The sequence below is a fragment of the Larus michahellis genome, chromosome 4 (assembly GCF_964199755.1).
Source record: "Larus michahellis chromosome 4, bLarMic1.1, whole genome shotgun sequence".
NCBI lineage: Eukaryota > Metazoa > Chordata > Aves > Charadriiformes > Laridae > Larus > Larus michahellis.
The window spans coordinates 76,200,433-76,213,432 of NC_133899.1; the positions used below are offsets into that span (position 1 = coordinate 76,200,433).

General features: G+C 42.3%; 1 protein-coding gene across 2 annotated transcripts; it reads left to right on the forward strand.

Annotated features, from left to right (window-relative positions):
• The first annotated feature begins 668 nt into the window (after positions 1–668).
• MRPL23 (mitochondrial ribosomal protein L23) lies at positions 669–12,126 on the forward strand. Of its 2 annotated transcripts, none has more exons than XM_074585702.1 (5): positions 669–784; positions 897–1,019; positions 1,912–1,994; positions 3,824–3,897; positions 11,769–12,126. In XM_074585702.1, the coding sequence occupies exons 1-5, from the start codon at positions 759–761 to the stop codon at positions 11,931–11,933; spliced, it is 471 nt and encodes a 156-aa protein (XP_074441803.1). In that variant the 5' UTR covers positions 669–758; the 3' UTR covers positions 11,934–12,126. The 2 variants fall into 2 exon arrangements, with proteins under 2 accessions (XP_074441803.1, XP_074441804.1); XM_074585703.1 differs by having other exon boundaries at positions 740–784; positions 897–1,023.
• The last annotated feature ends 874 nt before the right edge of the window (positions 12,127–13,000 follow it).

A 13,000-nucleotide genomic window follows, 5' to 3' on the forward strand; every position in this document is an offset into this window, starting at 1 on the left:
CTGGGCAACCTGATCCAGTGTCCCAATACCCTCATCGTAAAAAGTTCCTTCCTTACGTCCAGTCTGAACCTACCCTCCTTCAGTGTAAAGCTGTTGCCCCTTGTCCTGTCACGATGGGCCTTGTTAAAAGGTCTCTCTCTGTCTTTCTTATAAGCCCCCTATAAGTATTGAAAGGCAGGAATGAGGTCTCCATGGACCCTTTCCTTCCCCAGGCTGAACAACCCCAACTCTCTCTGCCTTTACTCCCAGCCCCACCACCATTTTCGTGGCCCTTCTCTGGACCCGCTCTAACAGGCCCGAGTCCGTCTTCTGCTGGGGACCCCGAGGTGGACGCAGCACCCCTGCTGGGGTCTCACCAGCACGGAGCAGAGGTGGAGAATCACCTCCCTCCTGTAACCATGAGGAAAAGACAGAGCGAAACGCAGCCAAGGCTGCAAATTCACACTGAGGCGCCATTTTGCAGACACTCCCTTCTGCCCCCTGGCTTTGCGGCTCCTCTGGGGAACTCTCCCCTGCCCAAAGGCTCCAAGGCTGTCCCCTCCACTCGGGGCGGGCTGTGATTGTGGCGGCAGCGGTGAGGGGGTGGCGGACAGGCTGAGGGGGTCAGATCCCGCCGCCATCCCCCACAGCCGCTCAGGCAACGCCCTCACGGCCCCCGCCGCGCTCCTCCGCGCCAGCAGGGGGCGACAGCTGCCGCCGCCGCCGCCTCGCCGGGAGCCGCTCTTCCCGCCCCGCCGCTTCCGGGCCGGGCCACCGCCATGGCGACGGGCGCCAGGAGGGCCGTGTGAGCGGGCCGGGTCGGACCAGGCTGTGGCGGGGGGCAGGCCGGGGGGGCTCGGGTACGGGGGGTGTGGGGGGGTGCCGGTCAGTCAGTCAGTGGCATCGTCTCCCCGCAGGTACCCGCTGTTCCAGCTGGGCGGCCCGCAGCTGCGGATCTTCCGGCCCAACTTCTTCATGCTGGCGGTGCGGCCCGGTGTGCCGCAGCCCGAGGACACCGTCCAGTTCCGGGTCTCCATGGAGTGAGTACGTGAGAGAACGGGACGTGGCGTGGCGTGGCGTGGCGTGGCGTGGCGTGGCATGGCATGGCATAGCCCCCCGCAGCGGGAGCCATCGCGGGCCTGGGCCTGCCCTCCGCGGAAATGGCCCACCACCGCCCGAGGGTGCCGAGGGGCCCCCGCCGCTTCTGGAGCACCACCATCCCTCCTTCCCCAGTGCCACACGTCCCGCCACACTGCCTCTTGTCATCTGTTTCTGGGCTGCAGCTTGTCTGGTTAGCTCAGGGGGGGAAGGTGAGGTGCCAGGTAGAGCCCTTTGGGCTGGAGGCGGAAGGAGCTTCTGCATCAAGACCTTTTAGAGGGCTGCGAGGGCAGTAATCTAAGTACAAGCTTAAGTAACTAACACTCGGGAAGCACCACTTCCTGAGTGTTAGTGGGGCTCAGCCTTCCCAGGCTTAAGAAGAATTTGCTTATGCTTGTGAAAACAATCTAGAAACAATGAGGTGATATCCAAGTATTTGTTGGGATGCTTTCATCCCGACTGATCTGGTTGCACACACTAAAGCCAACAACCCTATGGCAGGTCCTGAAAAGATCAGAAAATGCTGTTCAGAAGATTAGAAAGGATTCTCTTGCTGAAAACAGAATATATCTGGGGTTTTGACTGTTGAGGCTACAGAGAGTAAAATATCTGTCATAGATACAGTTTATGGATAATGAATTGATGTAGCAGTGTGTGATCTATGTTGAATTTAAACTTTTGTGCAGTAAAGCTACCTTGGTTAAAAGGAGAAGACATATTTATTCCAGAGTATCATCCAGTCATCATCCATAAATACTCTGGCTCTGTTTTATTTTATTTAAATATTTATACTTTTCCATCTTTCTTTTCCCAAAATGGTTTTGCATTGCCTAGAATGACAAAAGTGGATATCAAGAATTACCTTGAAAAAATATACAATGTGCCAGTAGCTGCTGTGAGGACGAGGATACAGTATGGTAAGTGCTGTTGATTAATCCAAAGGGATGAATACAGCATCCCTGTGCAGCTAGAATATGCTTTTCCTCTCAACAGGTCTATTAGATTTCAGCAAACTTTGGGTTCATGTGCTTAGCTGGTGACATCTGTCAGCTTAGCTGTTTATTTGTCCCTTCAAATGAATATGCACCACTTCATAATTGAATGCTTTGATTAGATTATGACATGAGTTTAGTCTTTAAAAGAAAAATCTGAATTTAATAAGCCTTATCATCTTGCCAGTTATCTAGCTTCTATTGTAGTTGGTACCATTTCTCCTTGAAGACCAGTGGGTGTCTCACTTCAGAAGGAACTTCATGTGTTTTAATAAAATTAGTAAATAAACTTATTTTCAGCCATAGTCTTTTTTAAAAAATACATAAGTTGAGATTACCAGGCATGCACACAAAGGAGGTGTTATGGTCTAACAAAAGGCAAAGTTTGTAGGGTAAAAAAGATACTCTATAAGACCAGTAGATAACGTCAGTGGAACATCTTGACAAACGTTCAATTTTTAATTACCTGTCATTACCACGTTTCTGCTACACACTTCTATGCGTCCGCTTATGGTGTTTCTCCCCTGTGCCAATACTACACAAAAAAGCAACACAAACACAACCCAAGAGAAAAAGAAGAAACATTGCTTGTTTAAGTTATGCTGAACTCTGGCTTGGAGCAGAGGGACCCACCTCTTACTGAAATAAGCTAAATTTATATAAGGTCACCTTTACATATGGATGCTTTCTTCTCTGACTGCAGTTTGCATGCGGTGCAAAGTCAGGAATATAATTTTCATGTTATTTACCTTTTTGATCACCAGGCAGTGCATTAATGAAATGGAGACTGACTTGTTGGTTACGACATCTTTTATGGCTGGGTTTTTCTTTTTTCATGCAGTGACTCTAGCAAAGGAATTGATTGATGTGTTTTTAATCGTAAAAATAGGGATGATTTTAAAAAATGGGTAGGAAAAAAGAGCTGTAATAGTGAAAAATGGAGAGTGAAAGAAAAAGCTTCAAATAAGGTTGTAAAACTCAGAACATATAAAAAGAAAAAGCAGACAGATCATCTGTAATATGTTTATGTGAAAAATAGAATTAAATGAAGTCTTAAATACCAGACACATGCAGTTCCAAACAGCACTGAAAAATATTCATGCTTCTTGTTATAACCGTTTTGTCCCCCACCTCTAATGGAAGTGATGGTAGAATATATATGTTCAGGGATAAAAGAGGAAAGGGGGTTAGAATGTCAGATAATTTGAGAGCTTTAATCTCTGCCTAACATGCAGGGAATAAATTGAACTTCCCACTCAGTTGTGACCAGCATACTTGCAGAAGGTTGAGGTGCTTTGTTTTTTTTGGTTGTGGAGTGTAATTCCCTGGTGTATAAACAGTAGATCCAGCTCATTAGCTGGGTTATAAAAAATTGAAAAATTTGAAGCTGGTAAGTGATCAGTTCCTCCTTGTCTTCCTGAAGCTGTTGATGTTGGGAGGACAGTTTATCACCACTGGCCCCCTACTCAGGAGACTTATCTCCTTGGTGCTTTGCAAACTTTGTGTGTGACATGAAGGCACAATGGCTGTCAGAAGCCTGAGTCTGGTGATGCCTCGGTTCCCTGCTTGCAAACAAGTAGAGTTATGTACCAATTTCAGTACATTTTGGTAATTGTGATACTGTGTTGTTACTGAAGAAAAAGTATTCTTCTTAACAATAAATCAGAACTAGTGAAGTCACCCCTTCAGCTTGGCCTTGCTTTGGGAACTTGGAAGTCCTGGGAAGTAAAAGGTGGGACTCTTCATTTCTGCAGGTGCAAACAACAAGAGGAATCACAAGAATCAGAGAGTGAAGAAGCCAGATTACAAGGTTGCCTATGTACAGCTGGTGAGTTAACATGGACGCGTGTGTGGAAAGAGGAAGACACTGTTAACCATCCAAGCTAGAATTAATGTTCGCTGAATTGTCCGGTTGGCTGAATATTTCTGCCAGTCTTCTAATAATGACATTTTCTTTAATACTTTCCATAATGTGTGAAGAGATTTAAATGACTCAGTCTAAAAATCAAATTCAAACAAATGGTTAGTTTTCAAGTCCCGAATTTGTTTGAGTTCTGTATGTAAGTTATGGACTGATGTCATACGGTGCTGCTTTGCCAGTGAGTTTCATGCTGACCCTGTACTCTGTGTGCTGGAAGGTTCACGACTTGTGTGGTTGATTGCTGAAATGTCCAGTAAGTGAAAGAATATATTGTAAGGGTAGGAACTTCTTATTAAAGCTTTTTGGATTTCAGAGAAGACTAAGGCATATTCCTTGGGGAGCTTTTAGTCATGTCTAACAAGCATGCTTTGTGGCTAAACCGGGTTCTGAAACGTATGTTGGTTGCCCAGTGGAAAAGGAGCTTCATGTTTTTACGAATTTCTTTCATAACAGGAGCATATTATAGTTTAGACTTCTCTTGGGCTTACCTGTCTCTATGTAAAAAAGAAATGCAACCAGTGACAGAAAACCTCTTTACATACCAAAATTACATTAAAGGAATGCTATTTATGGTTGTAAAACCATAAGCTCAAAATTGCTGTTGGCAACACAGCCTCAGTGTTACTCCATCCTGGGACAAGGATTCAGTGTGGAGGGAACACTGTGTGATCTTAAAGGCTGCATAAGACTTCATACGGACTTGGTGTCAACCTAAGGAGGCACAGATAATGGGAAATCTGATTTTTTTTTTTAATTTTTCAAAGTTTAAATGTGCTTGGAAGTTTTTTTCTAGGCCCCTTCTGGGAAGGGGAGTGTACAAAAAAACGTGAGAAGAGTGTGTTTTTCTAGACAGTCCTTACCTTTAAAAGAACACTATCAAGTACAATGTTAATAGAATGTAACAGAGTTGTATTTAGATGAGGACTAACCTTGATTTACTGTGCTGAAGTTAAAGGCAACCTCATCTCTGTGAGGATTTTGCATTACAGTGGCTAAAAAACACATTCCTTTTTCAAGGAAGAGTCTCTGCTTTGGTGGGCAGATTCTCCCTCCTGGATTGTGTGTGTTAGGTTTTTGTCTGTGAGAGATCAGGTATGAACAATTCATTAAGAACGCAGCTGAGGAATTGAATGTGAGGAGTGATCTTCTGTCTTACAAGTTGCTTTTTTTGAGTGTTGTTCCTTAGTAGGTAATTGCAAGCACTTTTCATTGTCGTGGCCTCCTGCTAGTGACTTCTTTGTGTTCAGAGATTCGTTTCCCAAAATTGAAGCAGACGTGGATTTTTACTGAACTGTGGTCAGTTTTCGAATTTTATTTCGCTGTATTTAATGCAGTCTTGTTTCTTTTGTCTGCTGAGTTGAGAAGGAGGTAATTTGCAACCCATCGATACTCGGGGGAAGGAGTGGGAAGCAAAATGCTGCTGTTCTGTGGAGCCAGTCGCTCACTTAAGGCAGTGCCTTTGTGCATTTATTTCACATCAAACCTCTGAACCTAGAGCAGTTGCCATTACCTTAAGGGCAGCTCCATGGTGGTGAGGAGAATTACCCAAACTAGCTTAGGTACTGGAGGCAGTTGGACAGCAGTAACTCCGGTCATTCCTCCAGCCTCTCATTTTGTCTGCTGGGCAAATTAGCCTGCACAGAGCCCTGTGGTACTGTGGCTGAGGACTACTCTTGGTACACGAGACAGCAAATGTCCCTTACTGCAGTGCCCTATACTGTAGTATCATCGTAAGTTTTTAAAGAATGCCATGTTTTCTGCCTGACCTATGAACGGGGTCAGGGGACCACCTTTAGGTGTTGTACTTCATCCCAATTGAGGGAATCCTGGCCACTTACTAAGCCCGTGTAGCTCTTGTCAGTGATGCTTGGCCTGTGCATTTTCCCCTCACCTCATTCCTAGTCTCTTTGCGCTCTTTTTTCTATTGTTGTTGATGTGTCTTTTTGCTCTGTTTTTCTCTGTTGTTGTTGTCTGTTAATTCCTTTAACATTGAGGTTTGTCTGTCCTTTTTTTTCCCTTCTTTTTTCTCTTTTTCCTTTTGTTCTTTGCTTTTCATCACTAGCTCTGGCGTCTCAGACAATGAGCTCCCAGTTCTGTGTTCACACCAGCTTTAAACAGTGGGTGAGGCCAGAAACTCGGTGTCATTTCTGAAACTGAAGGTTTTGCCTTCATTCTCATTCATGGGGTGATTCAGGCCGTAACAGGCCCCATGCAGTCCATTGTTAATATCTGCCTAATTTAGGAAAGTCTTTGGTAACCACTGTAGAATCCTTATTTTCATGAGAATTAGTTTGCATCTGCCGTGAATCAGAGTAGCTGGGCTTTCCCACCATTTTTACCAGCTGCGTTTTCTCTCATTAATCCAGTTTCAAGTTAAAACTGCTTATGACTGGACAAATAAGGATGTGTTTTTGGGAGGTCTTGGGTTGATCTTCCGATTGCCCACTAGGTGGAAGTATTGCTCTTTCCAGCGTGACTTGGTAGCAGCTGTGGTGTGAATTACCTGAATGAAATTGAGTATATTCTCATGACCAGTTGCGCTTCTCTGCTTCATAAAACATCACCTTATGTGTCCCAGTGCAACGTACATATCCATTAACTTACTGCAAGTGTCTGAAAGGTGGAAGATGTATGAAGTCATAGTCAACATACCCTTAGGTGTCAGATTAATGCCACAGCTGTTCCACATGTAAGAATTGTTGTCCTTTCTCTTCCAAATACTATTTCTTGGAGATTCAGAGCTGTTTACTTTATTCTCAGGCTGTAACTGGACAAATACATGATCTGTCCAAGCATAATATTTTCACACTAAAAAAATACCTCAAATCATAGAAGGCTGTGGATCAACAATATCTTGCCATTCCAGAGCCTGCCTGCCTTTTTTCCCCTTTTGGAATGTGGTGAGAAAGGTTTAAGTTAGAGACTTACAGCCCTGGGTATCAAATCCTACTTTTTTACACTGTTTTATTTTTTTAATTAAAAGCAAAGCTGTATATCTTTGCAGAGTATATAAAATGAATATAATACAGCAACCCTTCTCCTTACTCAGTTATAATTATTCTAATGTTATTAAAAAAAAAAGAAGAAAGAATGCCAGTGGGAAACTACAGTTGCATCAACATCAGGGAAATGAAAAAAATCAGCAACATCCCCTCCTCCTCCTTCAGTGCTCTCACTCGTTTAGCTCAACAGGTGTTAGCACCCGTGGGAGCACAACTGTAGACAAGCCTCTGGAATCCAGACCTATTTTTAATTAAACCTGTTTTGAGAAATCTAATGGAGATGGCTGTAAAAAGGAGTCTGACCTTGTCAACATTAGGACTAACACCTATTTAGCTGCATGAATGATGGCACTGGTGGGAACATTTTTGCAAATGCTTTCTCCTCAAACCCTGTTTAAAGTGTCCAGTACATTCGTAGTAATTAATCCATTTAAACATCAGTTGTGACAGCAGTTCTCTTTTGACATGTAGTGAACTCATAGGAAACTCGGATGCTCTGTGCACTGTATCATTGCTGTGTGGGTTTTTGAAGTTGCTTTCCGTGCTGTTTTGCCATACATTTTAACATCAGATATTACCACTGCAGTAGTAGGAGAATTGTTCAAATGCACTGGATTATTAAACTCTAGCTGCATTTGCTGCTACCGCTGGATAAAATCCCGTGCTGTTTCGAGTCCAACATTTTTTTAGTTAACGATACTATAAACATCACTTTTCTCCTAATTCTGAAGGACAGTAGTAAGTGCTTCAATTATCTAAATAATCAGAAGATCTCAGAGTTGTTTACATGATCAGTGTTTGCTGCGTCATTCCTACATAATGATATCTGTGCTGACCTTCCATTCCTAAACTTTTCGAGGGACGCAAAGGTCACAGAAGTATAAGTGGGTTTGTGCTAGATAATCCTTCCAGCAATTTTCTGACATGAGGCTCAGCAGTGGAAAGGCTAGCACTTGACTTCATAGGCCTAATTATGGTCACTTAACCTCTCATTAAAATGAATGGAGGCAATTTGTACCACTGGGTGAGATAACTCCTTCTACAAACAAGGTGTGTTTTCAGCCTTTCTTACTGAAATCTACGGGGAAAATACATGTTTGATGCTTAGGTCACTTTTTATCTTGAAGGATGTTAGCATTTAACAAATGAATCCTCATAAGACCTTGTATATAAATCAGTTTTACATTTGGGTAATGCTGAAGCAAGGATTAGAGTTGCACAGGACTAGAAGTTTAATGGCTCCCATTTCTGTAATCTAAACACTGGACCACACATCTCACTTGTACATAATTTTAGAATTTGTAGGAAAAAGGCAGGTCTCTGGGAAGACCCTAAATTGAGAACAGCAATGTGTAAAATCATCACATTGCCTTTATTTTTCAGATGTTTTAATACTGCCTCTCTGACTTGCTCTGTTTGTTTTCTTCTTTTTTTAACATTATAAGGGCTCACTTAGATATAAGAGCATGTGATGGTAGAGCTTATCCTGACAAACTCCAGAATGTCAGTGTATCACGTCACATTGGTGAAAAAGTTCTGCTGGCAGTGCAATTATCCAAGCAAAATGATTTTTTTTTTTGCCAGTCTGTTTTTTTTACAGGATTTTCATTTAGCACAGCTGTGTCAGGTAGAAAGGGATTCTTTTCTTCCTCTTTATCTATGCTTCTAACTAAGGTAGTTGTGCTGGCAGAAGTTCTAAGGGAGGACCAAGCCCTAGCCTTTTCAGACCCATTTCAGCTTATGTGAGTTTCTGTAATTCAGTATTTAAAGTTAAATGGCTTGCAAAAGGTAAAACAGTGAACAAATGCAAGTATAGGAGTAAGGCAAAATTTTGCTTTCTGGTTGAATATGCCAGCATTTCATGTTTTAGCAGTTTGCAAACCAGATAAAACCCTGTTGAACTTGATAGAAATTTGTTTGCTTTATTTTTGTTAGGATTTCATTCTGAGGATGCATTTATCATACTGTTATCAAATGCTTGCTGTATAGAAGGGAAAGCTTTTACAAAGCAAAAGTGTAAGAAAAAGCAGCACTGCATAAAGGAGTGCATAACGTTCTTTTGGTAGGCATTTTTGAGAAGGTGGCATATGAACATGAACCTCAGTAGCCTCTGGCATTATGTGAAAGATGCACTGAATGTAAATATGCCTGGAGAGACTCACAGTCCTTTATGTAAGTTGATGCTTTTTGGTATTTTTGAAATTTTGAAATACCCAAGATACAGGCTTCTTCTGAAAACTAGCTACTGAGCATGCACAACAGCTATTTTTCATACAGCTTTCATCACTTCAGAGTCTTACAGTGCAGTATTACTGCATAGTATTGTTACTTAAGATTTATCAACCTTCAGTTCTCAGGGTGTAATGTCTTGGCTGTTTCGAATCGTGTCTGGCTGCCAGCCAAATCAGAATTTCTTCAGAAAACAAGAGCTGGAAAGAGCCAACTTGTCTGTGCTGATTTTGATTTATTAAAAGACTCCAGATACAGATTGACATTTTCAGCTCAATATTTGACTTTCACCAGCCTTGAAATGGGAACTGTGAGCACTTTGATAAACAGCTGAAAGGTTTGTCTGGTTTTGCTACAGCCTCTGTGCATATCTTTTTTTTTTTTTTTTTTTTTTTGTTTCTTTCCCCTCTTTTTAAAATAATAACTGTTTTGCAATGCTTAATGAATTACCATGGATGTTGTTAGTATGCTTTAGGGACAGCCTTCCTTCATTCCCCAATAAGGGAAGTGCATTGGTGCTGGAAGCATACCAAAATGGAAGTGCTGCATAACAAGAACAGTCCCTTACTACAGTGTTACCAATATAAATAGTTCTCAAATTTTCAGTGTAGGTGGTATGCCTACCATGTTAGCCTGAATTGTTTTTTGACTTGTTTAACTAAAATGGCTTCGTCTCCAGTGCAGACAAGTCCTTAGAATTGGCCCTGTCGGTTCTATAGGTACCACGGGGCTGAGTGAACCGCCTGCAGTGTAGTTAAAACACAGTATTTTTTTTGTAACATAAACAAATTCTGTCCCAAATGCTTTAGCGTGCTAAAATCTTGTGCAGCACTTGGCCTCAAGGGTGCTTGCTGCTGATCCTACTGCAGGAAGATTTTCAGTAGGCTACAGCTTTGGGATTGCTCAAGGACATTGGCGAGGCCAGTTTCTCTGCCTTGGAGTGGAACTATGCTTTAACTGTCATAGCACAGCTATTATAAGCATACCTGTTGGTAATTTAAAGGTACAAAAGAGTTGAAACCCCAGAGTGTACACCATGGAAAGGAAAACCTTGATTTGTTCCAGTTGATCTTATCCAGGCTAGAATCGAGGACAGAGCAATGTACACAGCAGCTCCCTTGTTGTTTTTGTAGTATGGTCAGGCTCTTAGGAAACCCCCAAGAAGTATGCACTACAAAAACAACCGGAGCATTGCTTATTATGAGTTGATATTTCCTAGATTCTAGTCTGGATAAGCTCAACTGGGATAAGTCATGTTTTTTTTCTTTCCAAAGTGTATGCTTGAGGTTTAAATTCTTTCACACCTGTAAATTACCAGGTTGAGTGTATATGGCTAAATGAAACATAGCACACATTCAGCTGGGTCAGGGGCATGGTGATGGGGTTTTTTGGGTTTAATTATGTCACATTTCTGATCCCAAAATGTAGTGTAGGTAGCCATGTGGTGGAAGGCTCCTTTCATGTCCGTTGTGGAACCATTTAATAACTGGGCCTCTTGTTTATTTATTGCACAAATGTAAAGAATGGCTAATCTGAAAAAAACATTTTCATCTGAAGCAATTAAATGCTGTTGTTGAGATTTCTATATGCAGTATTCTGCCAAAGAATTTAATCTATGGTAAGATTTGTAAGTATTTTGGAGAGTAATTTTGGAGTTATGAGCTATTGGTTATGAGTTCTATTATGCAAAGTCCCATACTGAATGGAAGGGCTGATATTGTTGAGTTTAATGAAGTTGTGCTTAGTGCAAACACCACTAAAAAGTAAGTAGATAATGTTAATGGGATAGAACATTTCCACAGAATAATGGTTTCCTGCTGTTAGATAAAAACCAGAGATGAAGCAAATATTTATTTTCCAAGTGGGAGACATAGATCTGATGATGATGTTTCACTAAAATGACTTCTCTGTTAGGCAGAATGACTGATGCAGATGTAATCACTTTAATCTCATCAGTGATGTATTAGACAGATTGTTCCCTCTGTAATTGTTTTACACTATTGTCTTTATTCCTGTTGATAACAGACCTCTACTATCTGTTATTCCGTATTCCCACATTACACTCTACAGTAACAACTGCTAGGACTGTTCCCTCTTATCCTTAGCTGGGATCTAAACAGCTATAACCACTACCCATATCCTCAGTGTTAACATAATGAATGCCTGCTCCACCATATATTTCCCTGATGGTGTTACTTTAACAAAATCACTTATTTTGCTCATCTTGCTTTTGCTGTATGACTCATACAACATCTCTGAGCTAGTTCAAAGTCTTTGACGAGGTGTCCATCTCCCGAGCTCTCATCTGTAAAAAAAGATGTCAGTGTCTTAATTAGCACACAAAAGAGGAGAGGCTGAAAGTTAGCTTTTGCGGGCGGGAGGGATATATGTATATCTTGGGGAGAGGGGTGGAAAGAGATCTTGGGAGGTAAGAGGTACCATTTTGCACTAGCTGAAACTCCAGGGTGGTCTTCCATTATAAGTTTATGCATCATAGCTACTGCAGAAAGGCTGGAATGTCTCTCTGACCATTTGTTTTCTCTTTAGGGCCAAGGACAAACCTTTCAGTTTCCCAACCTATTTCCAGAGAAAGAACAAGATGCAGAAACTCGCTCTTTTGATGACTTCAAGGATAAATATATGGAGAGTGAGAAGCAGAGGCAGAAAGGTGACCCCAGACGAGGTGGAGTCCCCGATTGGTTTGGACTTTGATGCAACAAACCAGCTGCCTTTCTTTAGGCTCAGAGGGATTTTGATCAGCAGAACTTGCACCGTTCCCATCTTGTAATGACCGAATGTTTATTCTTGAGCAGCCCTTGCTAGGTGTCTTTTCTTCTGGCTGTTTGTGCATGACTACAACAAAATGGCCCTAAAGAAATAAAAAGGTAAAATAAATCTGACTGCATCAGGTCTTTCCTGTGAACTTGTGGACTATTTCTAAAATGTGGAATTGTTTGTTGTTGTTTCTGACTATGCCAGTGTCATTGTGCTTACCTTCTTCCTGCTTCTATGGGTTGTTTTGGGTAAAAGTAGCCGGCATTTCATTTCCCAGGTTAAGTGTAGTTTGCATTGAATAGAATGTGTAAAAGTCAAGATAGGTCAGTCGGGGCGGACATGAAGGTGTAGATAACTAGACTATAGGCTTGGGGTGTAGGATTCCCCTATTGTCAGTTATGGTGTCCTACTATCCTGTGAATTGCCTTCCTTGCAAAGTGACCCCCCCTTTCCTGGAGATGTGCGTGTGATCTGATTGTACGCCTTTGTTAACAGTTGTGTGGCATTTTGGAGACAGGGATTATTGGATAGGCTTGTGACTGGGCACATGTGCGTTTGATCCCCAGAAGCATTAAGGAATGGACAAAGGTGTGTGATCTCTTCTTGCTGTTGTGCACAGTCTCTGCTTGCTGTTGTGCAGTGCAGGTAGTTGCCTCCTGTGGCCAGCCTGCCCAAGGAATGTTTGCTGGCACGGCTGTGCTAGTATTCCTTCCCCTGTCCGCAGCTACCTTGCAGTGCTGGCAAGAGCCCTATGTGGACACAGTTGTACTGGCATAGAAATGCTTCTGCCGGTGTAGGCTGTTTTGTGCTCAGGACTAATAAAAAGACTCTTTCTACTTTTTCTGGTGCAACTCCCTCTAATTCCAAGTTGCTGATGCCAGGGCAGTGGTAGAACTTTTCTAGGCCTTCAGGGCTGCCACGTTTGGGTTTTTCATTTCTTGGCTCTGTGGCTATTTCTCCTTGCCTTGATGAGGATATTTTCTCTTTTCCTTTGTCAAGTAATG

What these genes read in the sequence shown, in the direction of transcription:
- MRPL23 (XM_074585702.1), top strand. Translation starts at nt 759, where the DNA reads ATGGCGACGGGCGCCAGGAGGGCCGT. An exon ending in GAGGACGAGGATACAGTATG is followed by an intron (nt 1,995 to 3,823) that starts GTAAGTGCTGTT and finishes TCATTTCTGCAG; the next exon opens with GTGCAAACAACAAGAGGAAT. An exon ending in AGGTTGCCTATGTACAGCTG is followed by an intron (nt 3,898 to 11,768) that starts GTGAGTTAACAT and finishes TTTTCTCTTTAG; the next exon opens with GGCCAAGGACAAACCTTTCA.